Source organism: Macrotis lagotis, chromosome 8 (assembly GCF_037893015.1).
Source record: "Macrotis lagotis isolate mMagLag1 chromosome 8, bilby.v1.9.chrom.fasta, whole genome shotgun sequence".
Taxonomy (NCBI): domain Eukaryota; kingdom Metazoa; phylum Chordata; class Mammalia; order Peramelemorphia; family Peramelidae; genus Macrotis; species Macrotis lagotis.
The window spans coordinates 54,829,028-54,848,837 of NC_133665.1; the positions used below are offsets into that span (position 1 = coordinate 54,829,028).

The 19,810-nt window shown below is 36.6% G+C and overlaps 1 protein-coding gene and 1 pseudogene across 3 annotated transcripts in view; one reads left to right on the top strand and one right to left on the bottom strand.

Annotated features, from left to right (window-relative positions):
* Positions 1 to 19,810, bottom strand: part of LOC141495598 (lipase maturation factor 1-like) — a 702,841-nt gene that overhangs the window by 405,403 nt on the left and 277,628 nt on the right. For all 3 annotated transcript variants that reach the window (XM_074197124.1, XM_074197126.1, XM_074197125.1), the window contains exon 3: positions 13,830 to 13,895. In XM_074197124.1, coding sequence (XP_074053225.1) covers positions 13,830 to 13,895 — 66 coding nt within the window. The remainder of the gene's footprint in view (positions 1 to 13,829; positions 13,896 to 19,810) is intronic.
* LOC141495600 (alpha-enolase pseudogene) lies at positions 3,753 to 5,075 on the top strand (annotated as a pseudogene).

Genomic DNA, 19,810 nt, shown 5'->3' on the forward strand with positions numbered 1-19,810 from the left:
ATGTCTATACCAGAATGCTCTGAACTCAGGAAGGAGCTCTGGCCCTTCTCTCTCTTTGTTCTCCTACCTTTCATCCTTATCTTGTTGAATATTCTCAGGAAGGAGCTTTTGTCCTTATCTCTCTGCCTTTCATCCTTGTTGAAGATTCCACATATTCCAGGATACACACCTTTTGTGGCAAATCTATTACACTTTCACAGTGCCTGGAGATGAGGAATACTGATACAGGGGGACTAGGCTTATACATACCCTTACTCAATTATGTGAGTCAGAGTTGTAGCATTTACCTGCAATAAACTCCTTGCTTATCTCTCACTGGCTGACTTTCATTATTGAATGTGCAGGTCATGTCCAGAGGCACCCTGAATAACTGTGGAAAGGCCCAGCTGCCCAGAGTGGGATGCAATAGATTTCCAGTTCTTTGCCACCACAAACAGTGCTACTATGAATATTTTTGTACAAGTGCTGTTTTTACCTTTTTTAATCATCTCTTCAGGGTATAAGCCCAGTAGTGACATTGCTGGATCAAAGGGTATGCACATTTTTGTTGCCCTTTGGCCATAGTTCCAGACTGCTCTCTAGAAAGGTTGAATGAGTTCACAGCTTGACCAACAATGTATTAGTGTCCCAGATTTCCCACAACCCTTCCAACAATGATCATTGTCCTTTCTGATCATATTGACCAGTCTGAGAGGTGTGAGGTGGTACCTCAGAGAGCATCCAAATTCTTAGAGGAGAAGTTGAAGGAGTTACAGGTAGACATAGAGAGCAAAACTCTACTGGTGGGAGACCTCAACCTCCAGTTCTCAAATTTAGATAAAATCTAACCATAAAATAAACAAGAAGGAAGTTAAGAAGGTAAAGAGATTGTTAGAAAATCTAGATAGGATAGACCTATGGAGGAAGCTGAATGGGGATAGAAAGGAATATACCATTTTCTCTACAGTACAAGGCACTTATACAAAAATTGACCACGTACTAGGGCATAAAAACCATTTAATGATCAACTGCAGAAAGGCAGAAATAGTGAATACATCTTTCTCAGATCATAATGCAATAAAATTCACATGCAATATTAGTCTGGGGAGATATGGACCCAAAACTAATTGGAAACTAAATAACCTCATTTTAAAGAATGAATGGATCAAACAACAAATTATAGAAAAATTAATTATTTCATCCTAGATAATGACAATAATGAAACAACATTCCAAAACTTATGGGATACAGCCAAGGCAGCTGTCAGGGGATACATTGTATCTGTAAATGCTTACATGAATAAATTAAAGAAAGAGGAAATCAATGAACTAAACATGTAATTAAAAGAAAATTAGAGGAAGAACAAATTAAAAACACCCAAATAAATACCAAATTTGAAATTCTAAAAATTAAAGGACAAATTAATAAAATCGAAAGCAAGAAAACTATTGAACTAGTAAATAAAACCAAGAGCTGGTTTTATGAAAAAACCAATAAAATTGATAAACCTCTGGTCAATTTGATTAAAAAAATGAAAATCAAATTGCGAATAACATAAATGAAAAAAAGTGAACTCACCGCTAATGAGGAGGCAATTAAAGTAATAATTAGGAAATATTTTGACCAACTCTATGCCAATAATTTTGATAATCTAAGTGAAATGGACAAATATTTACAAAAATATAAGTTGCCCAGGTTAAATGAAGAGGAAATTCAAATACCTAAATAACCCTATCTCAGAAAAAAGAAATTCAACAAGCCATTATTGAACTACTTAAGAAAAAATCTCCAGGGCCAGATGGATTCACAAGTGAAATCTAGCAGACATTTAAGGAACAATTGGTTCCAAGTCTATATAAACTCTTTGGAAAAATAAGTGAAGATGGAACTCTGCCTAACTCTTTCTATTACACCAATATGGTGCTGATACCTAAACCAGAAGAGTTGAAACAGAGAAAGAAAATTAGAGACCTATCTCCCTGATGAATATAGATGCAAAAATCTTAAATAAAATCCTTAGCAAAATGATCACAACAAGCTATCACTAGGATAACACATTATGCCCAAGTAGGATTTATCCCAGGAATGCAGCGTTGGTTCAATATTAGAAAACTGCTAGTATAATTAACAATATTAATAACAAACTTATGAGAAATCTTATGATTATCCCAATAGATACTGAAAAAGCCTTTGACAATATACAGCACCCATTCCTACTAAAAAAACTAGAGAATGTAGGAATAAAGGGATTGTACATTAGAATGATTAGCAGTATCTATCTGAAACCATCAACAAGCATTATATGCAATGGGGATAGGCTACAGACATTTCCTATAAGATCAAGGGTGAAACAAGGATGCCTATTATCACCATTACTATACAATATTATATTGGAAATGTTAGCTTCAGCAATAAGAGAAGAAAAAGAAATTGAAGGAATTAGAATTGGGATGTAAGAGACAAAACTCTCACTCTTTGCAGATGACATGATGGTATAACCAGAGAATTCCCCAAAATCATCTAAAAAACTACTAGAGGGGCGGCTAGGTGGTGCAGTGGATAAAGCACTGGCCCTGGAGGCAGGAGTACCTGGGCTCAAATCCAGTCTCAGACACTCAATAATTACCTAGCTGTGTGGCCTTGGGCAAGCCACTTAACCCCATTTGCCTAACAAAAAAAAACCCTAAAAAAAACTACTAGAAATAATTAGCAATTTTAGCAAAATCATAGGATATAAAATAAACCCTCATAAATCCTCAACAAGTCTATATATGATCAGCAAGGTAAAGCAGAAAGAGCTAGAAAGAGAAAACCCATTCAAAATAACTTCAAGGCGAAGCTAGGTGGCACAGTGGATAAATCACTAGCCCTAGAATCAGGAGGACATGAGTTCAAAGTAACTTCAGACAATATAAAATACTTGGGAGTCTACCTGTCAAGGCAGACTCAGAATCTTTCTGAAAACACTTACAAAACACTTCTTATGCAAATAAAATCAGATTTAAATAACTGGGCAAATATCAACTGCTCATGGAAAGGTCGAGCTAATATAATAAAAATGACAATTCTATCCAAACTAAACTACTTGTTTAATGCCCTACCTACCAAAATTCCAAAAACTTACTTCAATGAGTTAGAAAAAATTGTAAGTAAATTCATATTGGAGAAATAAAAAGTCAAGAATTTCCAGGGATTTAATGAAAAAAGTGCAAAAGAAGGTGGCATAGTCTTAAAAGATCTAAAATCATATTATAAAGCATCAGTCATCAAAACTGTCTGGTACTGGCTAAGAAACAGAGTGATAGGTCAGTGGCATAGACTGGATGCAGTAGCAGGAAATAATTACAGTAATCTTCTGTTTGATAAACCCAAAGAGTCCAGTTTCTAAGACTTAAAACTCTCTCCTTAATAAAGACTGTTCGGAAAATTTTAAGTCAGTATGGCAGAAACTTGGATTAGACCAACATCTCACACCTTATAAAAAGATAAGTTAAAAATGGACACAGAATTTAGCTATAAAAAACAAGATTATGAGCAAACTAGGAGATCAAGGAATAATATACATGTCAGATCTATGGAAAAAGCAGTTTATGACCACAGAAGAGATGGAGAACATCACTAAAAACCAACTAGAAAAAAAAAACCTAGACAATTTCAATTACATTAAATGGAAAAGCTTTTGCACAGACAAAATCACTGTAACCGCCCCTTTTACCTTGCCCCCTCGGCGGAGCTAGACCCCTCAGCCTCTCTCCTCTGAAGCCCGTGGAGCCAGCCCCGACCAGAAATTCAGCATGTCGATTTTGAAGATCATTGCAAAAGAGATCTTTGACTCTCATGGAAACCCCACTGTTGAAGTTGATCTCTATACTTCAAAAGGTCTCTTCCGAGCTGCTGTGCCCAGTGGGGCTTCTACTGGCATCCATGAAGCCCTGGAGCTCTGAGACAATGATAAGACCCGATATATGGGGAAAGGTGTCTCAAAAGCGGTTGAGCACATCAATAAAACTATTGCCCCGACCCTGATTAGCAAGAAACTGAATGTTGTGGAGCAGAAGATTGACAAATTGATGATAGAGATGGATGGTTCTGAGAATAAATCTAAATTTGGAGCAAATGCTATATTGGGAGTGTCTCTGGCTGTTTGTAAGGCTGGGGCTGCAGAGAAAGGTGTCTCCTTGTTCTGCCATATTGCTGATCTTGCAGGCAATGAAGAAGTCATCCTCCCAGTTCCAGCCTTCAATGTGATCAATGGTGGCTCCCATGCTGGCAACAAGCTAGCAATGCAAGAGTTCATGATCCTCCCTGTTGGAGCATCAAACTTCAAGGAGGCCATGCGTATTGGAGCTGAGGTCTACCACAACCTGAAGAATGTGATTAAGAAGAAATATGGACAGGATGCCACCAATGTAGGAGATGAAGGTGGCTTTGCTCCTAACATCCTGGAGAATAAAGAAGCTCTCGAGCTGCTGAAGGAAGTGATTGGCAAGGCTGGCTATACTGACCAGGTTGTAATTGGCATGGATGTTGCTGCCTCTGAATTCTTCTGGTCTGGGAAATATGACTTGGACTTCAAGTCTCCTGATGATCCCAGCAGATACATCTTACCTGCTGACCTCGGGGACCTTTACAAGAGCTTCATCCGGGACTATCCAGTGGTGTCTGTTGAAGACCCTTTTGACCAGGATGATTGGGAAGCTTGGAAGAATTTTACTGAAACTGCAGGCATCCAGGTTGTAGGGGTTGATCTCACAGTGACCAATCCCAAGCGCATTGAAAAGGCTGTGAATGAGAAAGCTTGCAGTTGCCTCCTGCTCAAAGTGAACCAGATTGGCTCTGTGACAGAATCTCTCCAAGAGTGCAAGCTGGCCCAGTCCAATGGGTGGGGACTGATGGTTTCCCATCACTCTGGAGAGACTGAAGATACCTTCTTTGCAGACCTGGTGGTGGGTCTCTGCACTGGGTAGATCAAGACTGGGGCCCCCTGCCGATCTGAGTGTTTGGCCAAGTATAACAAAATTCTCAGAACTGAGGAAGAACTGGGCAGCAAGGCTAAATTTTCTGGAAGGAACTTCAGAAACCCTCTGGTCAAATAAGCTCCATGACCATGAAGCCTCAGAGCTAGTAGGCTACAGTCACCTCAGTAGAAGTCCTCCAAAGAATGGGCAGCACCAAGTAGTAGACCAGTTTTGTTTTGGGGTTGGGGGCTCTGCTCCATAACTCCACCCTGCTCTCTTCCACCTTTCTGTGTTCTCACTGCTTCTTCTGGTACCTGATCATTTGGTCCTTTTTTGGAAAACCTCATCTTGTGACTGGGTAGAATAATTTGTTCTCACCCCCACCCCCAGTGTTGATGTGCAGAGTCATATACTTGTGATGCAGCCCCCTAACAAGCCCATGGGCCAGATCCTTTAGTGGCTTCTATGTGCAGAATAAAAGTATTCAGTAATCCACTGGAAAAAAAAAATCACCGTAACCAAGTACATCTGACAAAGGGCTCATTTCTTAAATATATGGAGAGAATTGAGTCAATTTTTTTAAAAAACAAGCCATTCCCCAATTGACAAATGGTCAAAGGATATGGAAAGGCAATTTACAGATGAGGAAATCAAAGCAATCCATAGTCAAATGAAAAATTGCTCTAAATCACTATTTATTAGAGAAATGCAAATTAAAGCATCTCTGTGGTAACACCTCCCACCTCTCAGACTAGCCAATATTACCAGAAAAGACAATGATCAATGCTGGAAGGGACTGGGAAATCTGGGACACTAATACATTGTTTGTGGAGCTGTGAACTCATCCAACCTTTATGGAGAACAGTCTGGAACTACACCTGAAGGGCAACAAAAATGTGTATACCCTTTGATCCAGCAATACCACTACTGGGTCTATACCCTGAAGAGATAATGAAAAAGAGTAAAAATATTACTTGTACAAAAATATTCAAAGCAGCCCTGTTTGTGGTGGCAAAGAATTGGAAATTGAGTGAATGTCCATCAACTGCGGAATGGCAACTGTGGTATATATATGTGACAGAACACTATTGTTGTATTAGAAACCAGGGAATCCAGGGAAGCCTGGAAGGATTTGCATCAACTGATACTCAGAAAAATGAGCAGAACCAGGACAACATTGCACACCCTAACAGCAACATAGGGATGATGATAATGGACTTGCTCATTTCATCAGTGCAACAATCAGGAACAATTTGGAGATATTTGCAATGGAGAATATCATTTGTATCCAGAGAAAAAACTGTGATGTTTGAAGAAAGATCAGAGACCTTTAATTTTTTTTTAAAAAATCTTATCTTATTATGTAATTTTGCTATCTCTTATACTTCTTTTTTCCTTAAGGATATGATTTCCCTTTCATCACATTCAACTTAGATCAATGTATACCAGGTAAACAATGTAAAGACTAACAGACTGCCTTCTGTGGGGGATGAGGGAGGGAAGTGAAATTAAGGGAAAAAATTGTAAAATTTAACATAAATAAATAAATTTTTAAAAAGAGATAGAGAGAGAGGGAGATTCCATTTAAAATATTTGGGAATATATTTCCCAAGACAAATCCAAAAACTATATGAAGACAATTACAAAACACTTTTCACGCAAATAAAGTCAGATCTAAACAAGTAGAAAGATATCAATTGCTCATGGGTTGGCCAAGTTAATATAATAAAAATGACAATTCTACCTAAATGAAATTATTTATTCAGTACAATAAAAATCAAAATCTGGTTCTACAGAACCAGAAATAATAGTAATAAAATTCATCTGGAGGAACAAAAGGTCAAGAATATCAAGGGAATTAATGAAATAAAAAAGCAAAGTAAGGTAGCCTAACCATACCAGATCTAAAACTATATTATAAAGCAGCAGTCATCAAAATTGTCTGACTAAGAAATATAGAAGTGGGTCAGTGAAACAAATTAGATATAAAAGAAATAGAAGTCAATGACTATAGCAATCAACTGATAAACCCAAAGACTGCAGTTCCTGAACTAAGAATTCACTATTTGATAAAAACTACTGGGGAAACTAGAAAATAGCAATGTGAAAACTACACACAGATCACCAACATTTCACACCCTGTACCAAGAAATGGGTACAGGATATAGACATAAAGGGGGATAGCATAAGCCAATTGGGAGTACAAAGAATAGTCTATCTGTCAGATCTATGGAATAGGGAGAAGTTTAAGAAAAGAAAACATAGCATTATAAATTGCAAAATGGATGATTCTGACTTTATAAAACTAGAAAGTTTTTGCACAAACAAACCAGTGCAACCAAGATTAGAAGGAAAAAAAAAAGCTCAGAAAAAATTTTCAGAGCTAGTGTTTCTAACAAAGGACGCATTTCTAAAACATATAGAGAACCAAGTCATATTGATAAGGATACAAGTTATGGGGCACAGCCAAGATGGTGGCAGGAGAACAGACTTTCTCAGGAGTTCTCTCCAAAATATTGGGAAGGCTCTGTTCCACGAGATTAGAGGGGTAGCAGTGTGGCCAAGTGAAGGAGCTTCAGCCTTCCAGAAACAGCCCCAGAGTACCTGAGTCCCTGGGAGCCCCGGCTCCTGGCAGCAGAAGCAGTTTCCTGACCTGCTACCCCAGGGAGCACCAAGTACAACTTGGAAAATCAGCAGGGAGACCTCTGACAGAGCAATTGAAAAGCCCAGGCCAGCATGGCAAGATCCCAGGAAATGGAAGCAGGCTTGTGGAGTGGACCAGGAACCTTCCAGAGCACCCAGCCCATGGAAGGTAAGTGAGTGGAGGGAGACTGTCAAAGTCTATTCTCTGTCCCTGGGACAGGACTCTGGGGCTTTGGCCATATTTAGACCCTGATCTTGGTCTGGGCACCCATAGAGCAGAGATCTTCCTCACAGCACCAGGGCAGAGGAGTGAGCTTGTGGTCATTCACAGATCAGAAGAGCAGTCAGAGCCTCCCATATGACCATGAAGGAACTGAGGTCCTTGTGGGGGTGTCCCTATAATACTCAAAAGCTCAAGAAGCACCCCAAAACCAGGCACAGGTTGGTGAAATGAGTAAACAGAAAAAAAAGGAAGCTGCCCATAGACAATTACTTTGGTCCAGTGGAGGACCAAAATACTCAATCTGAAGATGAGAAAATCCAAGGTTCTGCATCTAAAGACTCCAAGAAATATAGAAGCTGGGCTTAGGTTATGACAGAGCTCAAAAAAAGATTTTGAAAATCAAGTAAGGGAGGTAGAAGAAAAATTGGGAAGAGAAATGAGAGAGATACAGGAAAAAACATGAAAACAAAATCAGCAGCTTTGTCAAGGTGATCCAAAAAATGCTGAAGAAAATATCATGTTAAAAACCAGTTTAGGTCAAATGAATAAAACAGTTCTAAAAGTTAATGAGGAGAAGAATGCTTCAAAAAGTTGAATTGGCCAAATAGAAAAGGAGATAAGAAAGCTCTCTGAAGAAAACAAATCCTTCAGGTGTTGAATGGGAGCTAAATGAAGCTGATGACATTGCAAGAAATCAAGACACTATAATTCAACACCAAAAGAATCAAAAACTAGAGGAAAATGTGAAATATCTCATTGAAAAAAACAACTGATCTGGAAAACAGATCCAGGAGAGAAAATTTAAAATTATTGAGATACCTGAAAGTCATGATCAGGAAAACAGCCTTGACTTCATCTTTAAAGAATTTCTACAAGAAAACTGCCCTGATATTCTAGAAGCAGAGGACAAAAATAGAAATTGAAAAAATCCACTGATCTCCTCCAGAAAGAGATCCAAACCCCACCCCCCAACAACCTCCAGGAATATTATAGCCAAATTCCAGCACTCCCAAGTTAAAAAGAAAATATTACAAGCAGGCAGAAGGACACAATTCAAACTGTGTGGAGCTATAGTCAGGATTACACAGGACTTAGCAGCAACTACATGAAGGGCTGGTAGGGCTTGGAACATAATATTCTGGAAGGCAAAAGAGCTTGGAATGCAACCAAGAATCAACTACCAGCAAAACTGGACATCATCTTCCATGGGAAATGATGGACTTTCAATGAAAAAGGGGAATTTCAAATGTTCTTGTTGAAATGACCAGAGCTGAACAGAAAGTTTGTTCTTTAAGTACAGGACTCAGGTGAAACATAGAAAGGGTGGATGAGAAGAGTAAATTATGAGGGACTTAATGATGATGAATTGCATATATTCCTGAATGAAAAGATGATACTAATAATACTCATATGAACTTTCTCTTTCAATAGAGCAGGTAGAAGGAGTCTTTATAAATGTGGCACAGGAGAGAGCTCAATTTGAAAGTATAATATATTGTAAAAATGGAGTCCATGGATGAAAGGGAACTGAACTGGGAGTAAGAGAAAGGAGAGGTAGAATAGACTAATATACTTAATGTAAAAGAGTCAAGAAATAGCTTTTATGGGGCAGCTAGATGGTGCAGTGGATAAAGCACCAGCCCTGGAGTCAGGATACCTGGGTTCGAATCCGGTCTCAGACACTTAATAATTACCTATCTGTGTGGCCTTGGGCAAGCCACTTAACCCCATTTGCCTTGCAAAACCCTAAAAATTAGCTTTTGCAGTGGTATAAAAATGGGGAAAGTGAGGGGGAATGAGGGATCCTTTATTTTCATTGGAAATACCTTAGAGAGGAAACAGCATACACACTCAATAGGGTATAGAAATCTAGAAGAAAAAAGAAGAGAAGGAGGATGGGGAGGGGAGGGGAGATATGAGTGATAGAGGAGAGGGTAGATCATACCAGAGGATAGTCAGATATAATGCATTTTCTTTTTAACTTTTTTGGAAGGTAGTGGGATTGGGTAGCCTGTCCAGGACCACAGGACCAGGTGGTTGCTAGGTCTCTGGGTTGGGATGTAGGCTTGGGGTCTCATTGCCCCAGGGCTGGTGCTCTGTCCACTGTGCCACTCAGCTGCCCCACAGAACATTTTAGAAGAGGGACAGAATGAAAGGAGAGAGAAAATATAATAGATGGTAGTAGGGAGGAATGGATGGAAGGAATTACAATCAGCAACAGCAACTGTGGATAAATATGCAAGTAACTTCTATGATGGACTTATGGCAAAGAATGTGATCCACCTGAGACAGAGCTGATAGTATCAGAACACAGACTGAAACACATTTTTTCCCTTTCTTTCATTTTATTTCTCATGAGGTTTTATATTCCTGTGGTTGGAGGGGGTATTATGTTTACTCTCACAAGAATATTTTTGTAATGTGTAAATTAATTAAAGAAAATTTAAAAAAAATACAAGTTATTCTCCAATTGATAAATGGTCAAATGATATAAGGTAGTTTTCAGAAAAAGAAATTAAAGCTATATAATGTTATGAAAAATACTCCAAGTTATTATTGATTAGAAAAATGCAATTTAAAACATTTATGAGGAACCACCTCATACCCATCAGACTGGCTAAAATGACAAAAAAAGAAAAGATCAATGTTGGAGAGGATGTGGGGAAACTGAGACACTAATGCACTGTTGGTGGAGTTGTGAATTGATCCAACCATTCTGGAGAACAGTTTGAACTATGCCCAAACTGTGCATATCTTTGATCCAGCAATATCACTACTAGAGCTATATCCCAATGAGATCATAAAAAAAGGAAAAGATCCAAAGGTACAAAGTAATTATAGCAGCTCATTTTATAATAGCAAAGATTTGGAATTTGAGCATATGTCATCAATTGGGATATGACTGAACAAGTTATGTATGGTATATGAATGTGATGGAATACTATTGTTAGCAGGCCGGCTAGAAAGACACAGTAACTGATGCTGAGTGAAGTGGGCAGAACTAGGAGAATATATTACATATTAACAGCAACATTGTGAGATGATCAACTATGATGAAAGTAGCTCCTTTCAGCATTTCAGTGTTCAAGGACATTCCTGAGAGATTTGTTATAGAAAATGTCTTCCAGGGGTGGCTAGGTGGTGCAGTGGATAGAACACCGGCCCTGGAGTAAGGAGTACCTGAGTTCAAGTCCAGCCTCAGACACTTAATAATTACCTAGCTGTGTGGCCCTGGGCAAGCCACTTAACCTCATTGCCTTGCAAAAGTAAAAAAAAAAAAGTCTTCCACATCCAGAGAGGGGAAAAAAAAAATCAATGGAGTCAGAATGTCAGAGCAATGCATACTGTGTCCACTCTTTAAAACATTTTTTATGTTTTTTTCTTTTTCATGGTATTCCCCCCCCCCCTTAGTTCTAATTCCTCTTTTACAACATGACAAATATGGAAATATGTTAAGCATGATTGTACATGGACAACCAATATCAGATTATTTTCTGTCGTGCGGAGAGGAGTGTTGGTAGAAAAATGTGTAACTCAAAAGCTTGCAAAAGGATGCATGTAGAAAACTATCTTTGTATGTAATTCAAAAAAATAATAATAAAGATTAAAAATTTTTTTCAGTAGTTTGATATACAAGTTTCTGCTTTAAAAAATAAATCTTTTAAAACTTTTTTACCTACTTTCCCTTAGAATGTAAGGAAAGGTCTTTGAAAGACAAATCAAATTAAACCAAACTACTGAAAGTTATACTGAAATCACACTTTAGAACCAAGACAAAAATGGTCTTCCTCCTTTACTGAACATGCATAATTGCCATCCCACTACCCTCAATTTTTGCTGTAGAGTCCTAAAAATTCAAACAGCAAACTATTGATCTCATAACATAACAAACTTTAGGATATTTCTTATAATGTAGAATACTAAATGTCACAGCTAAATCAGAAACCTGTCTGAGAGCAAGTCTACCCATCATTCCTTGCATTTCAGTCATCCAAAATGTAATTTAAAAGAAAAAAGTCTCAATATATACCTCACATAAGACACTGCTTCACTCAGTGTTATTTTAAAGTAATTTCAAGGAAATGCTTTGCTAAAAACTTCTGTCACATTATTGGCTTCACCTTAATTATTGACAAAAATTCACATATATTTTAGCTGAAACTGGCAAAGCTAGGTGGTGCTGTAGTTAGAGCACCAGGCCTGAATCAGGAAAACCTAAATTCAAATCTAGCCTCAGACATTAGTTATTAACCCTGGGAAAGTCGCTTAATCAAGTTTGTCTCAGTTTCCTCATTTGTAAACTGAGTTAGAGAAGAAAAGGACAAACTCCTTCAGTATGTCTGCCAACTGGGGTAATTTTCCTATTTATATTTTCAACTACTGGGTTTCCATTTACTGTTGGATGAAAGTGTACCTGTAGTTTACTGACAAAATCAAGAAAAGAAATGCTTGTGAACTAAGAACATCTTCTAAATCTTCTCATACTGGACCAAAGACTTCCTTCTTTTAGTGTTGAACAAATGCCTTTGAAAAAAAAGCTCTGAGCACACTGTGTCACTCTCATCACAATACAGATTCTTAAATCAAGCTAAAAAAAGAAAGTAATGAAGGCTTCTTACTATTATTGTTCCAAAGTAAGAGAACTTCCCTCTCTAAGAAAGGAATTTTTAGGAGAATTGTTATAAAATTATGAAACTGCAACTGACCCAGTACAAGTGTCAAAAGTAAATCTCTAAAGCAAAAAAGGAAAGATTGCTTGGTGACAAAAAATAGAGTACTCTGGTAATCTAATGTATATATAATGAAAAAAATGTGTCTTTAGATGCACATTACTATCTCACAATAGGAGCCTGCATTCTTAAAGGGGGGGGGGGGAATGACACACCTATAGAGAGGTATAATACAAGTTACAGCATAATGGGGACAAAGGAAAACTTTGGAATATTTTTAAGAAGATGAGACAATACATTTAGCTGAAGAAATCAGGGAGAGCTTTATGGAGGTGGTGGCACATTAGAGCCTTCAGGGTGAGAATTGTAAAGCGTTGAGATGAAGACAAAAGATTCCAAGCATGAGATGAGTAAAGCTTGACCCCCTTTTTCTCTTTTTGTTTTTTGCAAGGCAATTAGGTTAAGTGACTTGCCCCAGGTCACATAACTAGGTAATTATTAAATGTCTGGGGCCAGATTTGTAATCAGTCCTCGTGACTCCAGGGCTGGTGGTCTATCCACTGTACCATCTAGCTGCCCTTTGCCCCCATTTTTTTTTAGATTTTTGCAATGCAAACGGGGTTAAGTGGCTTGCCCAAGGTCACACAGCTAGGTAATTATTAAGTGTCTTGAGGTCGGATTTGAACCCAGGTACTCCTGACTCCAAGGCCGGTGCTTTATCCACTGCCACCTAGCTGCCCCCTGCCCCCATTTTTAAAAAAGTAAAATAGTATATAGTCTTCAAGACGACTTGAGGTAAGTCAACAGATATTTATTAAAGTGCCTACTAAATACTGTGGTAAGTGCTGAAGATACAAAGAAGGTGGAGGAAACAGCCCCTGCTCTCAAAGAGCTCAAAATCTAATGGAGGAGACATGCAGACAGTTATAGTAAAATGCAAATAATCAGCAGCAGAAGAAAATAGCAAACTATTTCAGTATCTCTGCCAAGATTACTCTAACTAAAGTCACAAAGAAACAAACTAATCAGATTGAACAGGAACAACCTCCTATGCTTTACCTTCCCTTTCAATCCATAATCTTTAGAAAGAGTGGCTTGCAAAGTCCCAAAGAATATTCTTTGGATTTTCCCCCCCTTTGGCTACCTTGTTTACTCATGATAAAATAATCCTAGAAAATACAAAGGGGGCTCAAGGCAAAGGGAAGAAAGAAGCCTCTGAATTCTTTCCATTGGGACTGCATATCATAGAAAGTCAATGCATCAGATACAGTAAAAAGTAATCTTCTGGACAGGATCCTGAAAATTGGATTTATCTGTAAGGCAAACAAGTGAGTAAATTTGTTGTAATTAACTTACCTCATAATGATAGTTCATACAGGTTAGTTCTCTCCAGCATCGATCTCCCCTCACTTTAATCAGGCCCTGCAAAATTAAGAGTAAATATTTTAAATCACTATCTGACTAAAATAGCAGGTGATGATGATAGAAAAGGAAATATGGATTCACATGGATAACCTTCTCCCTTCTCCCTTCTCTTAAAGTAAACCCAGGAAAAGAAAAAATCTCTACAGCTTTAAAATAAATCTAACCAAAGGAGATATGACTTGGTCTAGCAATATCATCACATAGGGAATTCCAGGTGAGGAAATTCCTTTACTAATGCCATCTCTGCAACTTTTAAACCTATAGCAGGATTTCTTAATCTCTCTCTCTCTCTCTCTCCTCTCTCTCTCTCTCTCTCTCTCTTTTGGTAATTAGGATACCCTTGACATGTTAGTTAAGTAAGTCTATGGACACCTCAGAATGTGTTTTGGTGCTTATTTTTGAAATTCAGAAAAGAAAATGCTCACTTGCACCAGAGGTTAATAAAAATAAAGATTTATTTTTCCCCCACCATGTTCATGGACCTTCTAAACAACTTGCCTTTTTTTTTAGAGTTGCCTAGAGCATAGAAAAGTTAGGTGACCCATCTAGGGTCAAGTTTATTTGTCAGAGGTGGGACTTGAACTCATGTTTTTCTGTTTCTCAAGTTCTCAACCACTATATCAGGATGCCTCTCCAAATCTAGTCTTTATATATGGAAATGTGTTTTTCAACAATGGCTTTTCTTTTGCACTAAATGTAAAGTATAAACATACAACCAAATGAAAGCACAAAGACCTTTTAGTGAAAGACTAAGAAAAAATGCTAGAAATATGAAATGAGGAAAAATGAATAAACTACAACAACCAGAGATAGGCATACCCTTGCATAATGTGGCCTTGGGACAAAAGGTAGTCTTACAAGAACATATTTAATATATTACTAATCAGATCCTGATGTCTCACTATTAAGCTTTCACTTGGCCACTTGAAATACAAAGCAACTGAGTCAAAACAACACTTCACTAAGCATCCATCTGCCCATGATCACCATGTGATGATGGGGGGACATCAGTTATCATTTCATTCAACCTGTTATTTTACAAAATGAGGAAACTGAGGAATATCTATTAAGTTCCTCAATCAAGATCAAGCAAAATAATAAATAACAAAGTTAAGATTTAGATTCTAATAAAGACTCCAAATCAAGTGTTCTCTCCCCCTTACCATATTTATTATTGCATATTCCTGCTAGATTGTTACCTCATTAAGAATAATGACCATTGTATTTTTCTTTGTACAGTCCTTGTAATGGGTTATACACAAGGCAGACATAAGATAAATGAAGTGACTGAATGCAACAGCACTGTTCCTATGGGAAAATGTCCTCTAATACTGTTTGAGCAAATGTATTTTTGAAAAAATCACTGTATGTTATTGTAACCATGCTCATCAAATTCACATTCATAGTCCATACAGGTTAGTTCTCTACAGCATTGTTCACTTCTCACTTTACTTAAGTTGTTAGTATTAAACCCACTTTTGCATATTATATTTCAATTTGGTATATTTAGGGATAATTATTATCACTCATTTCTCTGAGTTTCTGTAAATTATATACTTCTTAAAAGACAACAAAGTTTTCCATTATGTTACAACAATGATAGCAGACTGGGATGAGCACCAACAAGACAGCTACTATTCCTTTGCTGAAGGCAAAGAACAAAAGATTAACTTTTAGCCTTTTGTTTATGGTCACCACATTATGAATTCAGTTTAACAAAAATGACTTGCAGTAGTTTCTGCCAAAGCTGATTTTTCACATACCTCTATCCCTGTCTACCCCCTACTTCCCTTTTAATCAAACAGTATAAGAGAAAAATCCAAGTATAAAATTAGAATGGATTTTAACAATTTTCAACTAGAAAATCTGAAATTAAGGAAGTAGGTATGGAATGTGGTACAGAGAAAAAATAATTAAAGTAGAAGTGGGGGTGGATAGGTGGCACAGTCGATAGAGCACTGGCCCTGGAGTCAGGAGTACCTGAGTTCAAATCTGACCTCTGACACTTAATAATTACTTAGCTGTATGGCCTTGAGCAAGCCACTTAACCTCATTGCCTTGCAAAAACCTTAAAAAAACCCAAAATAAAGTAGAAGTGGGTTACGGTCTGATTCTAATATTTATTAACCCTATCACTCTGAGCAAGCCATTTAACTTGCCAGAGCACAAGCTACCACATGTGTAAAATGGGCTTACTAATAATTGTACAACTTGCCTCATTGGTGTGTTATGAGGAAAGTGCTTTGAAAAGTGCTACAGAAAGGTGAGCCATTCAGGAAAGTGATGGGGGATCCTGCTTGCTGAATGTGCAAGACACAATCAGAAAGAGTCACTGTGGCAGTTGATTTTGCTTAACTTTTTCTTTGTTACATGAGTAACAAAGTATCAACAATTGTACTTCAAATGTCAGAAAAAACAAGCATGAGTCACTATTCTGTTAGAAGTGGTAAACCTGATGAGGATAAAATGGACATTACTGTGTAACTAAAAATACTATCCTTCTAGTGGCAGAAAAAAATTTAGGATCCTTTTGGAAGATTATGAGTAGAAAAGCTAAGATAAGATGGGGAAACTAGTTGATGTCTCAAGGTTCTCACAGGCTTTCACCAACTTATTTAGGTTTCCAGTGAATACCACATAGTAAAATCTTCAAAACAACATTATATGCAGAGAAAACTGAGGTTGTGATGTGTCTACCCATTTTCTTGGCAAATATATAGACATTCTTTGTGCAGATCTGACACTGGGGAGATCACTTTTATTCTCTTTTGGTAATTTCCAGATTCAAAGGCTCCATTTGGATATCAGAAGGTGACTGTTCTCGTTGCTGACGCTGTATTATATGTCTGCTACATAGTGATTAGACACTCTGACAAATGCAGGAAGTAGAACGGAATCCAGCTAAAACCTTCTTGGACATCCTGATATCTTTAAGGTTAATAGTATCTAGAATCAATTATGACCCTAAGATACCAAACATACTTTCTTATATAAAGCAGTTTTTCATATATGGCAAGGGACAGGGAGTTTCTAATAAAATACATTCATGATTCAAAAAATGTGAATTCAAAGATTATTTTATTCCTAAAAAATTCATGGATTATATATCAGTAATCCCTGACAGAAATCTATAAACATAGTTAGGAAAATGAAGTTGCAAGGTTCACTTTGTGATAGTTACAGTATGAGCAAATTGCTTTATATACAAGAGACAGTTTCTCTGGGAGGATCAATATATTTTCAAAATGAGAGAACTAGGCCATATGATTATAAAGGTCCCTTTCGACTTTAAAACTTATGATCACAGGAAGTTAAGGTAGGTTTTTTTTTCCCATGCCCAAACACAAAACTCACCTTACAATTAAAATGAGGGATGCAGTGCAACTTAAGAAAACAACTTTGGGAAGAGAAAGACAGGTGGCAAGTACTTTTAAATTTAAAAAAAAAGGTTAATAATTACCACATTCTATTATTGGTTGTGAAATTAACAGAAGCAGAGACTGACTGGCATTTATGTTTTTCAAGGTACTATGAGAATGAGATTTCCAAACCAGTGGGTTTCTTCTCTGGATGGTAGCTCTATCAGTATTACATTACTTTGTCTAAGCAATGAAGAGGAAAAAAGGAATCAGTCGTCCACAGCAAGAAAGACACCTGGCCAAAGAAGAGTCTGCTAACAGAAAGATGTGTAATCAAGCAACAGCAGCCTGAAGGTATATGCTAGTTCCTATGTTGGGCTTTGAAGTATGCTTAAAAGAGCTCTGATTAGAATCAGTCATCAAACTGAAGAAAGCTCCATTAGTCAAAAGACCAAGTCAGGTCCTTTGCTCTGTATACAATTATAATATATTTCCCCACCTGCCAGTCCTATCTGGATTATAATGTTTCATGCAATTTTCAAAGAAAAATGATTGTGATAAATTGCACTTATTAGGAATGCTTCTGACTAAACTCTAACTTCCTATATTAGAGACAGAACAAGGTAGTGAGTGGATCAGGAAAACTAGATTTGGTTGGGATCAGGAAAACTAGATTTCAGTCCTATCTGACAAGTTACTGGTTATATGAGCTGAGCAAATATGTTTATGTCTGAGTCTGTTTTCTTATCTATAACAAGTGGGGGGGCACACACAATAATTTTAACATTCTTAACTCATAGAGTTTTGTGGGAAAAGTGTTTTGAAAACAAATTACAGTGTTTTAATTCACACTTTAGAAATGTGAATTATCATTTTGACTACTCTGTTCCTAAAATAAATGTTCCTAAAAATGTGTGTACATATACATAAATATTTCATATATATATGTATATATACATATGTTTGTGTGTGTGTGTGTACGTATGTGTGTGTGTACATATATAGTTATAGGTCAATCCAATTTAACAAATGCTTATTAAGGGCCTGTTTTATTCAAAGTGCTCTATAAGTAAGTTAAATATAAGGCAAATCCAGCTAAGAAAACATGATATCATATAAAGAGTAAGAAATCTAACCCAACTCTAATTTCAGCTTTGCTATGAACTAACTGTATAACCCTGAAAGTCATTAACTCTTTCTAAGCCTCAATTTATAAAGTAAATGAGATTCTACTACAATTTCTAACATTTTATATAATTCTTTAATATTTAGTAGTATGTGCTTTCATTATTAGATACAGCTTAAAAAGCAATTAAATAGCCACTTTAAAAAAGAACACTATGTCACTGCTAATGAAATCATTTAAAGTAAAGTTTAAAAATACTATATGTTAACTATACATAGAGGTTGTTCTTTTGAATATAGGCCATATGCTTAGAATGAAATTTCTTTGAACGTAACAATTGTATGCATGTACTAAAAAATAATAACATATCTTATTATAAGGTTTATTGCTAGGAAGGGGAGTGTGGCAAAAGTATGACCTAAATTCAAGTAAGTTATAAACAAATCTCAGGATTGATAACAGTAACAATAAAAATAAAACAAAGTATAGTTGATATTTATATAACACTTCAGATATTAAAAATGGTTTGCATACATTGTCTCATTTAATGAATTTAGTTTAATTAGACTGTTAAAAATTCCTAAAATGAATTTTAGAATCTGGCTCCTGGAGTAGAAGAACTCTAAAATCACCTGCACCTATAAGTCTCTATGATTCTGTAGCTTAGACTAGAGTTTCAATTAACTTCCAAGGAAGAAGATATTTTTCACTTCCTGAAGTATTCATTTAAGTCTAGCAAAAAAAATAAATACGGTTCCTGAGTCCAAGTAATTATCTTCCTCTTCTTGAAAAAAATAATTGGCATCTTTCAGGGAGTGAAAACATCTTTATTATACTTAGTCAAAAAAAATATCTAATTCACTGAAAGAAGGCAGATCCAGAGGCAATTATTTAATCAATTTTTTTTTTAAAAAGGCAATATACTCAGTTTTTCTCCAATGGAAGTACATAATACAAAGATAGAATAAAAGGAAAAAGGGAAAGAGGAAAAAGAAGTCAGAAATCATATCTTTTACAAGAACCACATTTAATACCTGTATAACCTTGGAAAAATCACTTCATCTCTGTAGTCTACAATTTTCTTGCTTGCAAAACTGGGATAATATTATATAATCACAAGGTAGATATAAGGATCAAATAAGATATTATAGGGAAAGCACTTCATGATGGCAAAGTTATCATCAGCATATCACTCCATTAGAAAACCTACCACATATTCACAAAATGAATTTTAGCAACATTTCTGTATCTTAAGTCTATTAAAAAGAAAATATAAATATAGTCATGCAATGTTATAATTTCCAAAAAATTTAAATGTCACTTAAGGGCAATTAAGAAGCATATGATAGGCATGCTTAAACAGCAGCATCTTACTGATATACAAACATGTAGAAGAAGCATAAAGGAAAGCATCACAGAAATGTACA